Source organism: Diorhabda carinulata, chromosome X, assembly GCF_026250575.1.
Source record: "Diorhabda carinulata isolate Delta chromosome X, icDioCari1.1, whole genome shotgun sequence".
NCBI lineage: Eukaryota > Metazoa > Arthropoda > Insecta > Coleoptera > Chrysomelidae > Diorhabda > Diorhabda carinulata.
The window spans coordinates 49,118,824-49,140,826 of NC_079472.1; the positions used below are offsets into that span (position 1 = coordinate 49,118,824).

The window sequence follows — 22,003 nt, forward strand, 5'->3', positions numbered from 1 at the left end:
GCAATCTTCGTAGCGAACATACCTCTTGGATAAATTTCCTTTTCAGTTCTGCGGGAATACCTTGAAGATTTGGCATTATGTTTGATGCGAAAATACTGTAGATTACCATACATATTGAAATTAACCTATCAGGTTTAATTAAAAAAAAATCCTTAACATTACTTTTTCGTCTCATTGTTACACTTTGCTTCGCAATTTTGTAGGGTATAGTCTTTGTCAAAAAATTTTCCTGAATAGCATCTCTTCTAGACATTGTTGATTGATCTTGAAGGCACGGTTGCCACATACTTTATAGATCACAAAACTTTTATTTAAGAACAACTTGATCTTTAATACACCGCACACTTGCAGAGCTCACTAACTACTGACTGTGAACCGCAACCCTACTAAAACAACCTACCTGATGATTATAGAAGAATTTCGAATTATGTATAATTAACACCCTATTTACTATGTTTACTAATGAATAAAATGCATTTGAGTTCTAGATCTAAAAAAAAAGGCCAGTTTTCTTGGTGTCAGATTAAAAATAAATATAGAATTAGATTGGATCAAGAATTGTATATAGATCAATTATTAGAAAAATATAGCATGAAAGATATTAAAATTATCAGAAAACCTATAAATGAAAACATATTTATCGATGAAAAGGAAACTAATGTATGTAAGGACTTACCTTATCAACAATTATTAGGTTCAATTAAGTCCTTGTCAGTCTTCATTAGACAAAATAATTTGTGTAGTTAATATTCGTTACCAGTTTATAGAAAGAAAATTCAGAGATATTCAAAGGTACAAAATCTCATATTATTTGTAATATAATAAAAAGCAACTCAGGTTTGACTTCAACATATTGGTTATAATAACCTCGATTTCGCAATTATTCCAGTTGATCGAATGTAAAAAGAAAGTTCACATTTAAAAAAATTTTTAAGAAAAATAAGGAGTTTATTGAAATGTTTATTTCATATTCAAATACATTACTTGGGAATTTATTTCTTAGAAATAATATCGTCCAAATGTAAAGTATTGCGTTCATGGTATTCATTTAACTGAGTACTAGATTACCTTGCAGATCGGTGATGGCTGTCATTTCGTTATGGATATTTCCTTTTAATTATGCTAGGGAAGTCGGTTTGTTAGTAAAAACTTTAGATTCGTCATTACCCGATAGGAAAAGGTCCTTAGGTGTTAAATCGGGACTGCGTGGAGGACAATTTACCTCTCCTTGGCCTATCCATTAAGATGAAATTGAACTTCATCCGAAAACAAGATGTTTGTAAACGTTGGAAAGCGCTCAACCATCTGGTTTACGAAGTTAAGTCTCTGACCAGCTTCCTGAGGCTTCAATACTTGCACCAACTGAATTTTTTAAGTGTGCAGCCCCAAATCTTTGTGTAAAATGCGGAAAAGTGATTATCTATGCACGTTTAAAGCAATAACACGCTACCGAATAGACGAGTTAGGCTCGTCACGAACAGACAGAGGAACACTCTATGTTTCGGTTTATCAAGTTTTGATTCGGTCTCTTCGAATTTCTTGATCCATTTTCCAATCAGTCGAGCGCCTGGTCGAAAATTGCGAATATTGCAGAATTTTCTATGCTCTACTGTCGCCAAATTACCGCTTTTTGAAAACTCACGCAAGCACGGTTCGCTCCCGAAAAACGCTCCATAGCAACTTAATTCCCAAGAACCAGGCTACCGATTGACACACCTACTGCTCCCCTCCGAATAGCTGCGTTCTTGCAATAAATAATACAAAGGCGAACTTTTCTTTAAGACAATTGATATGTGGCAATTTGTGAAGATTCAAAGAAAATGTTTTAAGAAATCTATTGACAGTGACTACATTACTATAATGAAAAACTGCTCAGAGGTTATCACAAAACCAAATCAATTATTAAAACACATCCTGCAAAAAATCTTTCGTAGTTCTTGATTGTTAATGATTATAACTCATTAATAAAGGAATTATCAACGCATGCAAATTAGTAAATAGATTAGCTTAAAACGGCAACAACTGGTAGTGATAGGTTCAAGTATGTCAGAGGAAACCTTAAATTGACTGGACTTGGTCCCGTCTTCACAAAATTTTGAACAATTAAAAATTGATAAAATGTGCGTTTTTTCAGATAAAACCTAAGTAATCGAAGACTACCAAATGTATTACAAAATATAATGAAGAAATTATATTGTTCTGAGGAAGTATATTTGAAATGAAAGTTTCCTGGCTTTCTATTCAGCTAACTTTAACTGGTGTAAGTTTATTTCATATCAAAGTACATAGTTAGGCTCAGAAGTGTGTACATAGGGGTAATAATACAACTCAGCATTTCACATTAGTATAGTAATTAGAGAATTTGTGGAATCAGATCTAAATCCCATTGAAAATATATGGGATCAGAAAAGATAGGGGATCTTTGATATAAACCAGGAAACGGTAGCACAAATATATATGCTATCGCAGACTTTTTAAATGGATTTGGATATTAATAAATGAGCTATTAACATTAATTCCTGAGAATAGCGATCTGCCAAAAAAACTCTAGATATTTAATATTAGTATAGATGTTGGGATATAGATGTTTGGTAGGACTAAATTTATTTGAATGAACTTATCATCAACAACTTTTATTTTTATTGATGTGTTTCCAAAATAGAACAAATTCACAAAAAACACATGCACATAATTAACATAAATATGAATGAAACCAAAAAGCTCTGTTGGTCTTAAGAAGCTTTAATAGACTAAACATGAATTTTGTTAAGCGGGTTCAAAGACATGAAAACGAATGTTGAAGCTTCCACAAACGAGTATTTTTTTGATATACATAAAACAGTTGATCTTTACAGAAATAAATGGCAATATTTTATTAAAAGATATATTGGACAAAACAGTAAAATCGTTGTGATGTGATGATTCTTTTATATATATTTATTTACAGTTTGTTGAGCTAAGACGAGAATATTGAGCTTTAACCACAAATATTTTATTAACGTTTACAAAAATTACAAAACAAAATTACACTGGAGAAAGATAATACTTTGCAGGATTCAGATGTATCTACCAGAAAAGCTGTAGTTTCGCACTTTTGACCGTACAGATAATTAATTTTATCCCTATTTTTTTTTGGAATAAAAGCCGTTTAATATGGAAAAATTGACTTCCAAGATTTCAAAACACCCAAATAGAATCCACTGATTTCAATTGAACAGGTATCAAAGAAAAGAAGAAGGATGGTATCCCGGCGCCTCTCTAAGTCAGCAAATTATCAACATAAAATTAAAATAAAAATAATATAAATAATATACCAACTATGAAAGAAATAATATAGAAAAATTATTATCCAGAAATGATAATCGAAAATAGATCCAAATTAATTGAGGAACAAACAGAAGCTATAAAAATATTATAATAGAGGAAAATGATGGAAATACATACAAGAAAACGGTAAAAATAAATCGTCTTTTGCAATATCAGAAGGTTTAATAAGGACTTCTTCATATCCCCTGCTTACAATATATTTGGAAGAATCCTATCAAAAACAGGAGAGTTAATTGTTTGACATGTATGGGAAGTAAGTATGTATTAAGTTTTAAAGACAACTAAGTAGTGAATGCTGAATGCCATTATAAAGTATTACCTATCTGCATTAAAGTATTTTTTATGGAATTAATACAATTAAAACTTAGGTGGTAAGATTCTCATCTAAAAATACCGTATTACTAACTTACTATCAGTCTCTCTGGTGCATTATTTACAAATAATCTTAGGAATAGAGATTCGCCTAATTATTAGTAAAAGAGAATACGAGTATCGTTTTTCAAAATTTTTACACCTACACAGATTATGCCCATAAAATAGCATATAAATCTGTTGAAAAAATATTTTTACAATCTCATTTTATTGCATGGAAATTGTAGCTATGATGCAAACTGTTTCAAAATATAATTCTCTTCTAGTGGTAGTTATATTATAGTGTTTCAGTAGGAGGAAAATTGAAAATAACTGCAAAAAAATTATGGAAAAATATATAGTGGTACTCATATGCAAGAAGATATTTTCCATGTTAGGAGCGATTGCGTGAAATATTTTTGGAATTAGCAAATTGGCAATTAGAACAAAAAAGAACAGTGAGAACAAACATATTGCTTAATATCTAATTGTACATGTTTGTATTTCGGTTATTAAAAAAAAAACTATGTATATGCGATATTATAACTTTTTCATATCAAAAATGCCTAAACTCTCCAGGAATACAATATATTAATTTCTAAAGCTGATAGTATATACAAAAATAAAACAAGTACATTTTTTTTATAAAGCTCAATAAAAGATATAGACCCCCAGAAAAGGATGAATGGAGAACCTTTTTTATCAAAAGGTTTTGATATAGGAGTTCAGATTCTGGGACTGATTATAAAGAGATAATTGATTCTATGTTACCATCAAACGTATCCCGTATGAATATACACTAATTTTGGGAGAATAGTGAGAGTTATTACGTCACAATTTTTCAATTTTAATAATTAATTTGAACCCAAAGGTATACGTGTATTTTACTACAATTAAGAATGTAATTTTTCTCTTATTATCCAAAAATATCCTATATTCTCATGGATCGGGATAATCATAAGATTTTTCTAATAAAATTATCCTCCCTTAATTGGTTACTTCTGCCTTTTTCAGAATTATGTACTTTTATTTTTGGAAATACTATCGACTTTAGCAATTCATGTATATAAGTCTAGACCGCATTGCTTGCAAAATTTTATTAGTTGTTTAAAAAATTTGAAAAGCGGTACTAGTATAACGTTTTCAAAATATATTTACTGGCAAAAATTGATCATCGTGGTAAGTACAATATCTACAAGGCTTTAAAAAGATGGAAATATTCCAAGTCATACGATTACAAATTAAACATTACTTATTATATTTTATCATTCTCATGAGCCCATCTCAACTTATTTTAAGGGAGGGTACAATCAAAATCCTCACTATATGTACTTAGTTATTATTGATTGATATAAGTTGAGTACGTATGAACAACTTCTACATTTTTTGCAAAACATGAAAAATAAGGACTAACCTTTTGTCATGTGTTGTCTACTACCACCGCCAATAAATTCATATACAAAGTTGAGAGAATTACCTGTATTAGAGCATAGGTATACCATACTCAAAACATATATTAGTCGACAAAAGATTTTTGGATAAATTCGATTATTGAGGAATTATGTATATGTATGTGTGATATCAGCTACAGAACAATAGAAAAAGCACTGGAAAAGAAGGTAGATAGAAGCAAAACCAATTATTGGGACAACCTACAGGGGCTAACACAGACAAGCTCTTCTGGGAACCTATAACTGGAGAAGATCTGATGATGTATCAACCTAAGTAAGAATAATCAACGAATACTAACAGGAGGTCTATCGGGACACGGTCGCCTAAACAAACACCTGAAGATGCTAGACCTAGCAGATAATGCAGCGTAAAGATTTTGTTGCAGAAAAGATCGAAACCTCTATTCACATTCTCTCGAAGTGTGAAACACTAAGGAACTTCAGAGCACTACACCAAAGATCTCTGGCAATTAAAGCCATCCCACATTCTAGGTTGTTTAAAAGGAGTGGGATTAATGGATCAGCTGTAAATACTGGGTTCTCCAGTATCGCAGTAAGAAAGGGAGACACAATAGATCCTTTGGGTCACAGTGTATTTGAGACCCCAAATCTATATACATATACATGTAGATTTTAAAAACCGTTGTTTCTAAAGGGAAATGCGGTCAAACGGTGAACGTATTGACTTCGATCCACAAGTTTTTAATTAATTTCAGTCACTAAAAACTGCTTGATAATTATTTTCGTTTACAAACTAGTTAGATAAGTTAGAACATAAGTGTGGAGAAACTAGATTATCAAATAGTGCAATAGAAGCCTAAGTTTGTTTGTATCGTCAATTGCAAGGTCAGTCAAAATTAGTTAATATTTACATTACTCCTACCATGGACAACAACTGTGCGAATTGTTCCAAGCCGCTTGTCGATGGAGAATCAAAAAACAGATTTACGAGCAGAAGATCGCGTTACCAAGCATAAAATTCATGGAATTAAAATTCTATGCAATACATGTACTTCTAATTTTGAATCTTTTTCCAGTTTACAAACAAAAATCGACAAAATTGATGAGAAAACTACTGCGATAGATGTAAAACTGGCGATTATTGGAAACAAACTGTCAACAGTTGACTACTTTTCATCCGTACAATTTACTGATAAAATTGCCAACGAAGCAGTTGACCGAATTAACCGCGCAAAGAATATTTTTGTAAGAGGGGTGCCGGAGATTGTTGGAGATAAATATGCTAAAAAAAGCATGATAATGATATTATTCGTGAGGTTTTGCAAACTGTGGCATGTGACCAGGTTCCAGTTACCACATTTAGAGTCGGCAAAGATAATGATAAATTTCCCAGAATGATAAAGATAGTAATGCAGAACGAACATGATGCAAAACATATTTTACGAAATAAAAGGAAACTTCTGCAATAAGGGGCCACGAAAAAACTTAGTATTATCGATGACAAAACACCGGTTCAAATTGAATGTTTAAAAGAACTACGCACAGAACTTATTTAAAGACACAAAATGGTGAACGAGATTTGACTATAAAATATATACAAGGGGTCCCAAAGATTGTAAAAGTTCGTCGATGATATTTTTCCTGTTTTTACGATTGGCTACTCTTATACACGAATCTGGCTACTCTTAACTCTAAATTTAATGAGTTGTATTGTATTACAAAAGTTTTGAAACCTAAAATTATTCTTATCTCTGAAACTTGGTTGACATCAAAAGATCCTGATTCAATGTACGACATCAGAGATTACTCTCTATATTGATATGATCGACAGAATCGTCGTGGAGGCGGTGTACGTATTTACTTGTCTTCAGATATAACAAAGCATTTTGCTGTTAATCCTCTTGATGTCTCTGTCAGTAATATGAAACTATTAGGTTTAAAAATTTCTTCAATTTCGTTTGTGCTCCACATATTTTGTGTTTATCAACCTGGAGACTCTCAACTAGCTGATGACATATCACTCATCAAAAAACTACAGTATTTGTCTACACTCGAAAATGTTGTCATCATGGACGACTTTAATTTGTTGACCAATTACTGTGTCACCAGGGGATGGCGTAAATTCTAAGAACTGGTTCATGGACTTTGTCCTAAATTCTAATCTTAATCAGCTGATAATTTAACCAACACATTTCAGAATCAATAATATACCATCTACCCTCGATTTATTATTTACCAATGACGAACAACTACTGACTGAGCCCGTGATAGGTTCACCAATAGGTATTTCTGATCATGCATTCATTACAAGCCAATTACAATTTAATGTTGACCTGCCATCTAAAAACAATAATGCTACAACTGTTGAATTAACTGATTTTGAGAACCAAGCTAGTATTGATTAGGGACTCACTGGATCCCACTGTAGTACGGGATACATTTACAAGTACTGTTGCGGATCTTAAAAACAAGTATTCTACCAGGAAAGTGATGTACATAAATAAAGTAAAACCATGGATCAATAATGAAATAATCTCTTTGATTAGATATAAAAGCAAATTGTGGTGGAAGTAAAAGCACGCGGTCAGTCAAGCTGATTTTGAAATTCACAAAAATTTTGCTGTAGATTTAGAAAAATTAGAGAAGTGTACGAAGAGTCTATAGTGTGCAGCGACAACCTTGAAAAATTATACAAATACATTCGATCATCATTGCCATCAAAAATATCCATTCCTCTAATAAAAAAAGATGATGGTATGGTTTGTCAAAATGACACTGACGAAGTTTTGGCAGACACTTTTTCTAAGGTTTTCTCTACCGAAAATATCCAAAATAATTTATACCCGACATTCTGCCCACAAGAGTAATTTCATCCTTAGAGCAACTTCATTTTACTCCTGAAACTGTCAAATGTCACCTTCAAAAATTTAAAAACAACTCTTCTCCCGGTCTTGATCTAATCTCCTCTATTTCTAAAAAGATGTAATGTTGTAACACCAATTTTTAAGAAAGGCAATAAACTTGACCCCAATAACTACCGCCCCATTAGCTTTACACCAATCATCTGTAACGTTTTGGAATCTATAATATCAAAATATGTCAGTGAATTTCTTTTGATTGAATAAATAATAGCTGAACAACAACATGGATTTGTAAAAGGGCGTTGTAAAATGACGAATCTACTTTGGTGTGTTAATGAATGGACAAAATCTTTAGACAAGATTACTGTATAAATTGGAACATCTTGGCATACGAGGTGATCTACTGGAGTGGATTGACTCATTCTTAACAAACAGAAAGTTCTGTGTGAAAGTGGGAAATTGTTTCTCAGCTGAGAAGCCCGTATTAAGCGGTGTTCCGCAGGGATCAGTACTGGGTCCTCTCTTATTCATAATATACGCAAGTGACCTCCAATTTCATATTCAATACAATAAAGTTTTCTATGCCGACGAGTCGAAAATATTCGCTGATTCATCTCTTCATATAAATCTTTAGGAAGACTTGGATTCGATCTCTAAGTGGTGCTCGGACTGGATGTTGCCTCTTACTTCAGATAAGTGTGTAGCTCTTTACTTAGGCGAAAAAATCTGAGACATACATACTTCTTAAACGGTTACGCCTTAAATGAAGTGTATTCTTATAATGATTTCGGTGTTACAATTACTACGGATTTGAGTTGGTCCGAACATGTTATAAATATTGCCAACAAAGCAAAAAGTAAGCTGTGTCTCCTCCGCAAGTTTTTTGGAAGGATATCATTACATAATTCAACTCGTTTATATAAAACTTATATTCGCCCAATTATGGAGTATTGTGGAACTGTGGGGTGTCTGGAACTAGTGTGGGATAAAGATCTTCTTGAAAAAGTTCAGCGTTGATAAACCAGACTATCCTTTAGGCGTACAAGACCTAGTTATACAGAATGACTGAATATAATGGATTTAATGATCTTTGAACAACGTCGTCTTCATGGGGATATGATAATCACCTATCGCATTTTAAATTTCAATTATGGTAACTTGAGAAACATATTTAATGTTGACCCTGATAATCGGCTTCGAGGACACAGGTGGAAATTGAAAAAAGAAATATTCACTTGTTGGACAAGGCAACATTTTTTATCTAATCATGTTTTTTCAACATAAAATCATCTACCTGAGGATATTGTAATGGCACCGTCTCTCAATATTTTTAAGAATAACTGGACGATTTTCTATTTTCTAATTAAATCTTTTTTTTTCCTTGTAATTTTTAATTTTCTAACTAGGTACTTTAATTACTTTAATTTTTATAATATATACTGTATATTTCAGGGCTTACGGATCTTAGGGTCCCTGTCTGTACCTTATTGTAATAATAATAATAAATAACCGTACTTTCGGCTAGGGAAACAAGAAATTGTTCTTGTAGCTATAATATATATGCATAAAAAAATAATCCAAGTATGACATCCATGTTAAAATCCATTGGTAGCAATATTAAGAGAACTGAATCCTTCTAGTCCTATCTCTTGTAACTTAAAACTATGGTCTGGTATAAAAATACATCTAGAGAACTGCACGACGCATCTTCCTATATATCTATCAATCCGATTTAAAGTAAAATTCGTTTAGATCAAATATCTTTGTGGATATTTCCATCTTATTACATCAGAATAATTTATAAAAAACTGATTGCTGTTTAAAATGCTTCGCTAATATCTCACTTAGTCACACAAAAATCAACATGAAAACAATAATAATTATCGTAATCGAGTATTGAATATAGACTGATAACACTTATAATTATAGGGTACAACTTTATTGCCAGATAGAACTTAAAGCTGACAGCAATAAATAAATTAACAAAAAGCTGGCACTTTTTCTACTACAAGAAAAATATCCTGACATCCTCTACAGAATTTGTTGGGAATCATTTTTAACAAAATATTTATGATAACAATGGAAAAAGAATTTCAACCTTAAAAAATCTCCAATCTCCGTCTATAATTCACTTCTAGCTATACTCACAAATCGTACATGTAAAGGAAAAAATAACACGGTTTGTACTTACTGATAACCAAATAATAATAAAGAAAAAAAGAAAAGCACCAGATTTAGTTATTACAATTTTATGAAAGTCATCTTATACACTAAAAGATATTTGTTGTCAGAATATCAAATGTCATGTTGGCTACATTTAAATCACTCGATTAAATTTGAATAGTATCACAGTTAAATCTTCCAGTATGTAGACAAAAATTTGAAAAAATTCCAACTACGACAGCTAAATATACTTTAATTTTTTGTTTGTATAACTCCAACTACTAGTGGTAATGATACGATTACAAAATATTTCAAGTTTGGATATAGTTAAGTAATATAAACGGTGATCCAACATTATGTATATTAATTTCTAGAGCCCAAAAATAGCGTTAATTATTTTCTGTTCTGTAACGGAATAATAAGGGAAATACAAACCTTAGTAAATTGAGAACCTTATTTATCAAAATATCTGTTAATATGTTACAGTTAATAAGTTACAGTAATATGTTAATAATGTTACAGTAAAATGTATGGTAAAAAACAGAATCCAAAATTAAAAGGAATGGGGCGGATTAAGACATAATAGTAACATCCTAATATCTTATTCTCCCTTCTTCAAAATATGAACTCCTTAATATAAACTATTTGATAGATAATTCAAGAAAAAAAAGGGCTCAATTCACCCCTTCAAACAGTATCTATACCTTTATTTTTAAACATACTATCAGCTCTAATTTTAATATTATCATGATAATATTTGAATGGATGGAGGTGAAACATTAGATACCAATGGATTGCGTGAATGTACTCTTCTCAACTTGCCTATTTTATTTCTGCTTTTGTATAAATATATAATTTATTGATAAATATAAGGCTCCAATTTGTTAAGGAAATGTTAAAATAATATTTTATTTTAAGAAGTAATGAAGTGCCTTGTACTACAAGAAGTACATATATACATATTAAGTCATATTTTTCATAAATAAATTTGAGAAATGAAATTAAGAAAATTTACAAGTTTCAAACTTTTTCAAATCTTCACAAACTGGTAGTACTTAGAGTGATTCAAGTTTCTTAGATAACGGCAGTCTTCTATTTTCATGTATTAGACTGTAAGATAATTAATACAATTTTTTTATGGAATGTTCTTTTTATTTGGGATGATTGAGGTTTTGATAGAAGATGTTTATAAAATATACCTCTTATATTAATCCCAGAATCAGTATATTTTATCAAAATACATTTTCAAGTTGTAATTGTAAGTTATTAAATACAGGGCATAAAGTAAAAATCTGATGCAAGTTTTAATTTTTTTATGGCATCAAGTAGAAAAAATTATGCTTATGGTATCCGTACACTAATGCAAACACTATGCTTTATTAAGATATAGTGTTAGAATTCTAGCTGTTTGGATATATTTCAGTTTTATGAGAAGGTATTTTTTATTTATTTTAAAGAATTTTGCGGCTCATAGGACATTTTTCCAACAATTTTTGTGATATATTTTTAATAATCAATTTTTGAAAGTGTCCAGACTATATTTTATTGAGTTTTCAAAGAAAATTGGAACGAAGACGTTTTGTATGTATTAAATAAAATGATAAGAATTAATCACTAATTTTGGAAGATGACGTGTTGAAAATAATATTCTTCCTTATAATAAGACACTTTTTCTACTTTTTGTATGCCCCAATGAGTTATGGTTTTTATCTAAATTAGGTCTACTATTTCTTTCTAATAATGCTTTAATATATCATTGCAAGTGAGTATTGATTCATTTGAACTACTATGCATTGGACGATACCGTATGTTTATTGTCATACGTATGTAAATAAATATTAAAGTTTGGAAATTTCCCTTTCATATAGTTTCCCAGAATATGCAAAAACTCAATTTGAACTCAATAATAATTTGGACAGGAGGAATGAAAATAGATACCCGCCCGGGATGAAGTATAAAAATTAGTCAATTTAAAAAAAAATTAATATAATGTGAATTAAATCATTTGAACTACTTTGCATTGGATTATAAAAAATGTTATTGCCTCATGTATGTAAATATATACAGTAATTCAAATTTATGATTTTTTTACTAGTTCCTAGTAGGCTTGAAAGCATATATTTTGATAAAATTCAATAACATTCTAAAATTCCATTAGTGCGAATTAGTAATTTGATAAATGGTTTTTTATTCTGACGACAAATACGACACGCCCACTCACAATCACACAACAAATTTTTTTAGTCCTTAACGATTACCTAGATGGTGTAATTGTACCATCACTATTATTTGATTCGACATCAAAGTTCAACACTAATAGTTTTGTTTCTTCAGTGCCGTTTCGACTACCAACAGCACAAACTAATTTCGTATCGTTTGCTCTGATACGCCAAACGACACCACCAGCTCCTCCGCTATCAAGAGCCACTAAATTTCGAATGAATTCGCCTGTTTGTACGTCCCAAAGTTTAACTGTTCCGTCGTCAGATGAAGTTATCACAAAACGTTTATTGAATTGTAGGCAAGTTACGGCAGACTGGTGCTTATATGGTCCTAGAACGTTATTGTTTTTATTTCTAATATTTCTTTTTATTTAACAACAACAATTATTAACTTGGAGGAAAGTAATCAAATTTTAAAAAATGAATATTATGTGATTTTACGATTAAATCTCAATTTCAGGTCTGACTTTATTTATATATAAATTTAGTTGCAATAATGCTTACCAATCATAACATTGTACTTGAATAAAGAAATTAAACTAAACACAATCTAAAAAAATATCTACAAACATTAGTACACATAACAATCGAGAATTTTAAAAATATTACAAATGAATAATTTTATATAAAATTTTTATATTTTAGGATGCAAGAATCATCAAAATCCCGTTTATTCAGGCTTATTTTTTAAATAAATCTTTCAATCATAGTAAAAAAACCTAAAATTAAATTAAAATAGGTCAGGTAATTCCAATGAATCTTTATCGTCCCACCCAAAGTCAAAGTTTTCTATAATTTATCATAAAACTTACCTGATAATGTTTGAAGACATTGTCCAGTCACAATATCCCAAACTTTAACTGTAGAATCTGCATTCCCTGAAACGAGTATGTTATTTCTTAACTCCATACCAGAAGTTAAAGACTGATGACCCATCAATGTATGTTTACAGGCACCTGTTTCTACTTCCCATACACGTATACTTGTATCCAGTGAGCCACTCACCACGTGAACACCATCAAACTAGGAAGATACAAAAAATGAGATCAGAATGAAATATAATTGAAAATTAATAACATGAATAGCAGTTTGTTCTCATTTACAAGTTGTTATCACAATTAATCGGAATTCCACTGTAGCAAGCAGTGATCATGTAGTGAGAATCACTAAACCAATATATCTCAAACTTGTACAGGAACTCGACAAAAAATTCAAACCTTTTACTAAGTAATCATAGAATAAAATATGGAGTATTATGAAAGCTCTAAAAATCCAATTTCATCATTCAACATAAAAAGAATAAAAGAAATGGTATAAAAATACATAAATGTACATTTGTCGACAAGGAACTTATAATCAGAACATGTAACGTTCATGCACTTGTTTGCTTTTTTAATTTTATTAGGGATCATCATCATCATCATCATCATCTATCAGCAATCTTCCATCCACTGCTGGATATAGGCCTCCTCTAGTTTAAACCATCTATCTCTATCTTGAGCTGTATGTATCCAATTTCCTACAATTTTCTTTACATCGTTACTCCATCTTGTTGGCGGCCTGCCTCTACTTCTCTTATCCATTCTTGGCCTCCACTCCAATATTCTTTTCGTCCATCTATTATCCGTCATTCGGGCTACATGGCCTGCTTATTTCCATTTCTTTTGGGCTATAATTTCAATAATGTCCTTAACGTTTGTTCTTCTTCTTATTTTCTCATTTGTAATTTTATCCCTTCTCGTAATTCCCAACATTGCCATTTCCATTGCCCGTTGCGCCACTCTCATCTTTCCTCTCACTCTCACTTATTAAGGATAATAGTCAAAAATCTGGGAAAAAAAGTTTTGGAATAAGTTGTAATTAATTTGGAAACATTTTCATATTGGAGGATCTGGAATTGAAGAATATTAATTAGGTTAGCACCGATAAAAAAAATTATTATAATATAAATATGATGATTACCATTGAATACCACATGTGTTGAAAGAAAATAATTTCAGTATGTAAATGCACAGTTAGAAAACGCATATTAATATAATAATGTAAATCCTAATAAATAAAATAGTATAAGTACTTAATATTTAATCATTGATTACTCAACTACAATCAAACAAATATACAGTCTTTTTATTGTAATAAAGCGGAGATAGAAGTTTTCTTATGTTTTCGTCTCCTCAAGAGGGAGCACAATTTTACTTGAAGAAAAAGAAATTGTTTTACAATAAAAAGGAAGAGCAACCACGCTAATGATTTAGCAAAATACACTCACTTGTAAAGAATAAACTCTATTAGTATGTCCTTCTAAAGTATGCAGACACTCTTGTGTATCAGGATTCCATACTTTAACCATGAAATCGTAGGCACCAGAGACTACCAATCTACCATCATATTGAACACATCGGACAGCGGCTACATGCCCCACAAGAACGTGAAGAAAACTGCCAGTTTCTATATCCCAAACTCGTAAAGTTGCATCCCGAGAGCCACTTACAACTCTGAAACAAAATATGTTATTCTTTTAATTTGATATGTGGTTGATTTCCCATAATTGTATACAAAATTCCAATCTTTGAGAAAACAGTTTCCTCAGTATGACAACCATTTCTTTGATGTTTCTTTCTATTGATGTTCATTCATTCAGTCAACACGTTAATTCCAAACAAGTCCATTTAAAGTCTTGTACACTTTAATGGGTTTCTGGAGTATCTTGCTCATATAATATCTCATAATATTTACCTTAATAGTTTTCATTGTTATTATTTTTTTATATCTCGAATTAGTAATCAATGACAAATTTCTCATAACAATATTGCGAATTTCTTCAGAAATAACATAAATATGTATTAATATTAACACCAAGTGAGTAACAATGGAGAATTTCATTAAAAAGGAGAAATACAGATTTTTATAATATTTAAGTTTCCACCATTTTTTTTATAAATAAAAGAACATACTAACTTTTTTCCATGCAGATGCATACATCTAACAGTAGAAGTATGTCCATACAAAGTGTGCATACAAACACCAGTATCGGCATCCCAAACTTTTAATGTTCTATCCGTACTTCCACTAATGATCGTACTTCCAGACATCTGTGAAGACCAAACCCCGCCCGTGTGTCCCACAAGCGTTCTTAAACACTTAAACAATAGATAAATCAGTAGGTAATACCATATTGTTAGCAAAATAACAACAATGTACATTTCATAATTTACAATGTACATTTGAATTTTCTCAACAAATTATTCATTAACAAAACTGGGTTCTGAAGTGTTTTTATTGAACAAAATATTTAAGACAAAAGAATGAGTTTGTCCCATTTAGTTTGATGGAAAATTCAATAAGAGGGTTTGTTCCATGTAAATGTAAATATTAATCATAACTGGTTGCAGATTAGATGTGGATAACAATAGATAATATTAAAAGTAAAACTCATACTTGAAATACATAATTATTAATAAAAATAAGAACTATAATTTAGACATACAAATGAATATTTTTTGCACTAATACATACTTTTGAAGCATGGTATTTTACATTTGTCACTTAATATTTATGTTTAGGTTTAATTTTACTTTGAGGCGAATTTGATATATTTAAATAATATATTGAAAGAGAAAAATGTTCAAAAATTCATTTGTATATGGTGTTATTTTTATAAACATTAATTACATTAGTGTAGAATATATGTGTATGTTAAAAGTACCTTTCCAGTTGTAGCAGACCAAACTTTTAAAGTATTGTCATCTGAGCCACTAACTATTCTATTGCCACAGAACTGAAGACATGTTATCACGTGGTCATCATGACCTTTCAACACTTTTGGCATTCTATTTAACGGAGATGATCTCCAATTCATTTCTATTGTATGTTGTCTCATGAATGTAGCCTAGAAGTAAATATAAATATAAAAAATGATAATATTTTTTAAATAAGAGCAATATTAAAATAATAGATTTTTATATACCTTCCAAGGACTCATATGTGTTGGAGACCTAGAAGACATTCGTTTTTTCGGTATTTCTTCAATACCTGCCTGTTTACATTTTTCTTTCCACAACAAATTGTCATCTGCTAATACGCGCCAACTTCGGCACGTTTGTGCAGCTCTTAAAAGATCCTTGGGTTCCAGAAATGATAAAACTTTTAAAGCTAATTCTTTTGGTAACAATGATATAAAATCCCTTTGAAATTGTGGTTCAATAACCTAAAAATATGCATAAATGAATTCTATCTATTTAAGCATAAAGAAACAATAAATAATAGATTCATATTAAAAAATGGTGAACGGCTGATTGAATAATTATAAAGTTTGACACAAAAAGATCCCTTCTTCAAAATTGTTATTTCAATGTTTTTATTAGACTGGTCTGACCACTCTTAGCTCCACATTGAAATATTTAAGGATTAACCACCTTCTCGTGCTTTATCTACAAGAAGTGTGTGAACAGATTTGAGGAAACTTAAACTACTCAATATAGACCTACAAAATCAATTCCAGATTCAAATATTTTTGGTGATTAATAAAAATTATGAAACTACTGGTGTATTAATTATAATATCAATATATGAAAACAAATTCTTACCTGCATCATATGCCTTACTTGTGTTGGTTCGCAGCTAGCAATCAACTCATTTATGGCCATAATTCTCTCTGCATTTGACCACGTAGTGAATCTATTTAACCAAATAGACAAGTCTGGCGGTGGATTATCCTTTGTCGGTATAGTGGCCCTCGACCTACCGCTAGCTGGTGTAATGCTACCTGAGAAGCTTTGTGATGAGCAAGAACTATTTGTTGGGGTAGCAGAAGCACCATCACTACATAAATTTGACGAATCACATTGGATTCTTTTACAAGGTAATGACAATGACAATCCATTATTGACGTCCAATTTGCGTTTACGCTTAAAATAAATTGAATGATACTCAATGCAATATATTCACGAAGATTTTAGAAAGAACGTTTATTGTAATTATCAGAGAGAAGATTAGTCATATATCATTTGTTAGTCACCATAAGAAGTGGTACCAACTCCAATGAAAATATTCATCATATCACAAAAATGGCTATATTACCCATATTGAAATCATATTTAGTGATAACAATAAATATAATCTGGGTTATTTGTGATATCCAGTACAGTTTAAGGAACAAATCATAAAGTATTTAAAGCATTTTAAAAGTAGGTTGAAAATATGTAAAAAAATGTATATGAATAAGGATCTATATTTATCTAACTAAAAATAAAGACACAACAGATAATAACTTCCTGTTCAAAATCAAAACAATATTTTAAATTAATGAAATATGGTTGGATGACTTATTTGAAAAATATATTTGTTTTTTATTATTCTCTTATTATTCTTTATTAACAATCTATGACTATAGTAACCTATATTTCTAATTTATTGTTCATCTGTTGGGAGAATTGCTTTTTTCTTGAATTGTCCCTTGGTCTGTTGAAATTTGGATATAATGGTGTAAAAATAATATCCAAATTAATTACTTGATATTAAAATCCATTAAATTAACTACTCAGACCTAAGTCCCTATCTCATTCTAGCATAGTTTTTTCAATAATTCAAATATACTTACCAAAATTCGTTCAATCGCACCAAAATAGTTTCTTTTCGATTGGGTACTTTTTGGCGTATTAGATTGGGTAATATTATCAATACTTGTTTCTTCATTGCTGGTTACATCTTCAGACTAAAAAACAAAATAATTGAGTAAACCATTTGAATTTGAATCTTTGAATGAGCTACTGTGTTCAATATAGCCATAATAAACCTAAACATGACATATGCACTGTAGAGTGTAAAACTCAATTAAAGCTTAATCAAATTCAACTTAAACTGTTGGTATACACTGTTGTATTTAATGGTATATAACTGATTTAAATTAATTCAGACAGTCTCTTCACCTAGTTCCATTCTTTATAAGACACCCACCCATTTAATTTTGGGTTTTCTGGTTACTTTTGTTTGAGCTTTTTGTTTTACCTTTCCTGTATTAATGACTTTATTCCCAAATCCTTGTCACAAGAAGTTGATACAATCTTTGTACTATTAATGTGTAACTTTTGAATTCACCTCTACACATTTTATGTAGCTTCAAGTATGCATTTAATAAATTTGAAAGCATACAACAAAACAGTATAGTGCAAGAGCTATTTGAAAAAAATTGGGGTAGTTGATGAAAAAATACTCACATTATCATCAGGGAATTCCTGATCTAGACAATCTTCCCAATTATCATCTTTGCTATTGGTATCATCATCATCATCATCAGTGCCTTCATTATCTCCCACACCATCTTCACATTCTTCTACCAAACCAAGTTCATTCAAAAAGTTATTCTTTTCTAATTTTTCAACCTGATCTATATTATAGTTGTCGATTTGAAGATTAGACAATTGCTCTGTATTGCTTTGTGAAGTACCTATAGAGAAAAATAGAATAATATTCATAGAGTCTGTATATAGGGCACTAAAATGAGAGCTTATGAATTGAAAATGGAAGGTCAAAATAGTTATAAATGTATCAAGGTACTAAAGTCAAATTTTTTGTTACAAAACTGGAGATTAGTGACCGAGGCGTTTAGCCTTAGCAACTAGCTTTGGTGTCGCATTACATTATATTTTTTTTGAAATCGCTAAGTTTCAAAAATATTTGTGAAAATAATTGGCGAGCAGAATATGTTATGAGTGTTGTGTAATAGAACAGTTTTAATTATTCATAATGTTGAAAGTTTGTACGCTAGTTGATGTGTACTCAACTGCTGTAAAACATGAAGCTGATGACAGTTGAGTTTCTTCAGTGCCTAGGCAATGAAAAGCAATTTTACTGCGGATTTCTATCGATCATTCAGAATTAATGTTTCACTTTACTACCAAATTTTAAAAAAATGTATTTGCAACAAAACATTCTTTAAGAATTTTTGTGGAATGATTATGTTATGTTGTCAAGCCTTCAGGTTTACAAGCAAGAAATAGTATCTCTGGCTAAATCCAGAGAAAAGGGCGGATAGGAAGCAATTTGTAGGATTTTTGTTGTTAAATGTTGACTGAAGTCAAATGACAATTGCTTGACAGAAGTAGTGTAGCTGTTTTACATAGTGGGAAATTCAAAAAGTCACAGACTTATTGACCCATCCACATAGTTATTCTCTTAAAAAGAAAAAGTTGTTGAAGTTACAAAAAACAAGCAATATGTTAAAATTGATTACAAGAATCTCATACTTGTAAGAAAACTATGTATATATTAGTAAAATTGTATTTTCATATTTCAAGAACCATGTTATTTTTTGGTACAATAAGAATATCATATTTTTTGCCAAATTTCAAAACTGCATGTTTCATTATTTAAGTAGTATTAAAAAAGTACTTACTAGGATTATTTTCAGCACATAAAGACTCCAAACAGACAGTTTCTGTAGGACTAGGGCTACTGCAGTCTTGTTTAGGAAGATCTGAATTTATACTGATACATTCTGCCATTCTATCAATTTACGTCAGGCGTTAAACAACAATTCAATCATATTTCCTAAAAAAGGTAATTATCAATGTATCATATTGTATATTTTGAATGTCAATAAGTTTTATACAGTGCTGGAATGAAATATAATAAAAATGTTTATAAGATATATATTTGCACTTGATTGATAATTTAGTCTGTTTTTTTATAAAGGCTGTTAAAATTTGGGTATAGATATTAATTTAATGATACAATAAGTTGTTTTGAAACTTTAATTGTGTTAAGTTGGAGAAATATTATCATAAATGATAAATTAGGTGTCAAAATTAGTTTGGCCGGACCACAATCAAGCTCAATCATTTTTATTGATGTGAAATTATGGAAGTGGTGCTTGTATTCTTTAAAATAGTGAGAATCCTAAATATTTTTGGCTTTGTAATCTAGTAACCTCTATATACAGTAAATGGCGAGAGAACCAGCTTACATTAAAAAATATTAGTTACTTATTAATTTATTTTCTCAATAAATATTCCAAATTACAATAATAAACAAGTTTCACAATAAAAAGTATTACGTTTTTAAATTTATGTAAATACCATTTACCATCAATAAGAAATTCTAATTTCCCTTTATTCAATAGTTTCTGTAAAAAAACCAAAGTAGTTCTTTATACTCTAATAGCTATAAGCATATGTAGACACCAGACTACACTCTGCTGTGTCCTGATATATGACAAACTCAAAGGTCTCCTAAAACTTGATCCCCAAGTACTTCACTACTTTGAGTGCACCATTGACAGTGTTTCATTTTCTAAATGGGCATTATCTAGTTCAATTGATATGTGTTGATAATTCTTTCTAGTAATGATTTGATCCACCATATTTGATCTAAGTTTACAACTTTTTCTGCCTTTTCTTCATGGGTTTTGCCCAGAGTGAGAATAGCTGTCCCATAGGCAAAGATATACTAGATCACTGTACATAATAACTATAAGACTGAATGTTCTACAATTTCCTCAATATTTTCAGTTTTAATAATTTCTTAATATTATTTTCAGTATTTGGAATCACAATAATTTTTTTTATATCTGACCCTGGCATTCGAATGAGAAAATAATTGTTATTCTCATCATTACCATACAATATCTCAGTATAATTAGTTTAAATTTTTGTATATAGACATTTTTGTGATATTTGAACTAACATTTACAATAGCTAATTTAATTGAATGATAAATATTTTCAAGTTATCTACATGTTAATTAAAAGCATATAATCAAATATGTAATATTTATATCACGGAACAAAATTAACTATTTTACATTGATTTGAATATGTACAAACCTTAAAACTATAAAGGTACATAATACTGGTATCTATATAAATATTTTCAAAAATATTTTAATTATTAAAAGGAAATCTTATCATTGAACAGCTATTGAATTTTATAAGTCTAGATTATTTAGCTCATGAAATTATTAATATACAAATAAACATTTTGATGCAATTTCGACAGCAGTTACAATTCCACAAATCTACATCTCAAGTATCATTGCAGTCTTCTTCCAGATGTAATGTGTGTTTTATAAAATCTATCAATTTCACCAATAATACAATCCCTAATTATTTTTTCATGTGTTTAACAATAAAATAACCACCTTACCTATAATCTCTTAGCCATACTATACTTACATGCGATTTGAACAAAAAAGTTATCAATTGAAAAGAGCAAAATATTTTTTCTTGCTCAAAAGGTACATTTTATCGAAAAAGTGGATAGGTGAATTGAGTTCAAATTTTATTTGTAATAATGTCTTTTACGTATCAAATAATTAAAATATTTGGTGTTCCTAAAGTAAATAAACGATGCAAATGGTGGAAAATTCGAACCTAGGTTTTTTTATTCAGGAATGATTTTTTATAAATACATTTGTATCACTTACCCTGCTTTTCCTTTGGATTAACATTACAGGTAAAACGTAGCCTCCTAGGTCCCCTTTAGGACTTAATTTTAGGAATTTTATTTTCTCCGTGCTCGTTTTATGATAAATGAGCCACTCTGTTTGTCTTCTGTCAACTTTAGTTGAACCAATTGTAAACTGACGTTCGCGTCCTGTACTCACGACTAATCTATTGCACACTGCGCGTGCTTCTAAAATTTGGTTAGGAAACGTGAGTTTTCTCCATAGA

The 22,003-nt window shown here is 30.3% G+C and overlaps 1 protein-coding gene across 1 annotated transcript; it reads right to left on the bottom strand.

Annotated features, from left to right (window-relative positions):
* Nucleotides 1–2,617: 2,617 nt before the first annotated feature.
* LOC130900791 (F-box/WD repeat-containing protein 7) lies at nucleotides 2,618–21,967 on the bottom strand. Its single transcript, XM_057811661.1, has 11 exons — nucleotides 21,757–21,967; nucleotides 19,730–19,884; nucleotides 18,552–18,781; nucleotides 17,936–18,049; nucleotides 16,923–17,243; nucleotides 16,304–16,543; nucleotides 16,043–16,225; nucleotides 15,295–15,476; nucleotides 14,606–14,831; nucleotides 13,149–13,359; nucleotides 2,618–12,667 (listed from the first exon to the last, which is right to left on the bottom strand). Exons 2-11 carry the CDS (start codon nucleotides 19,836–19,838, stop codon nucleotides 12,369–12,371), a joined length of 2,115 nt encoding a protein of 704 aa, XP_057667644.1. The 5' UTR covers nucleotides 19,839–19,884; nucleotides 21,757–21,967; the 3' UTR covers nucleotides 2,618–12,368.
* Nucleotides 21,968–22,003: the final 36 nt, after the last annotated feature.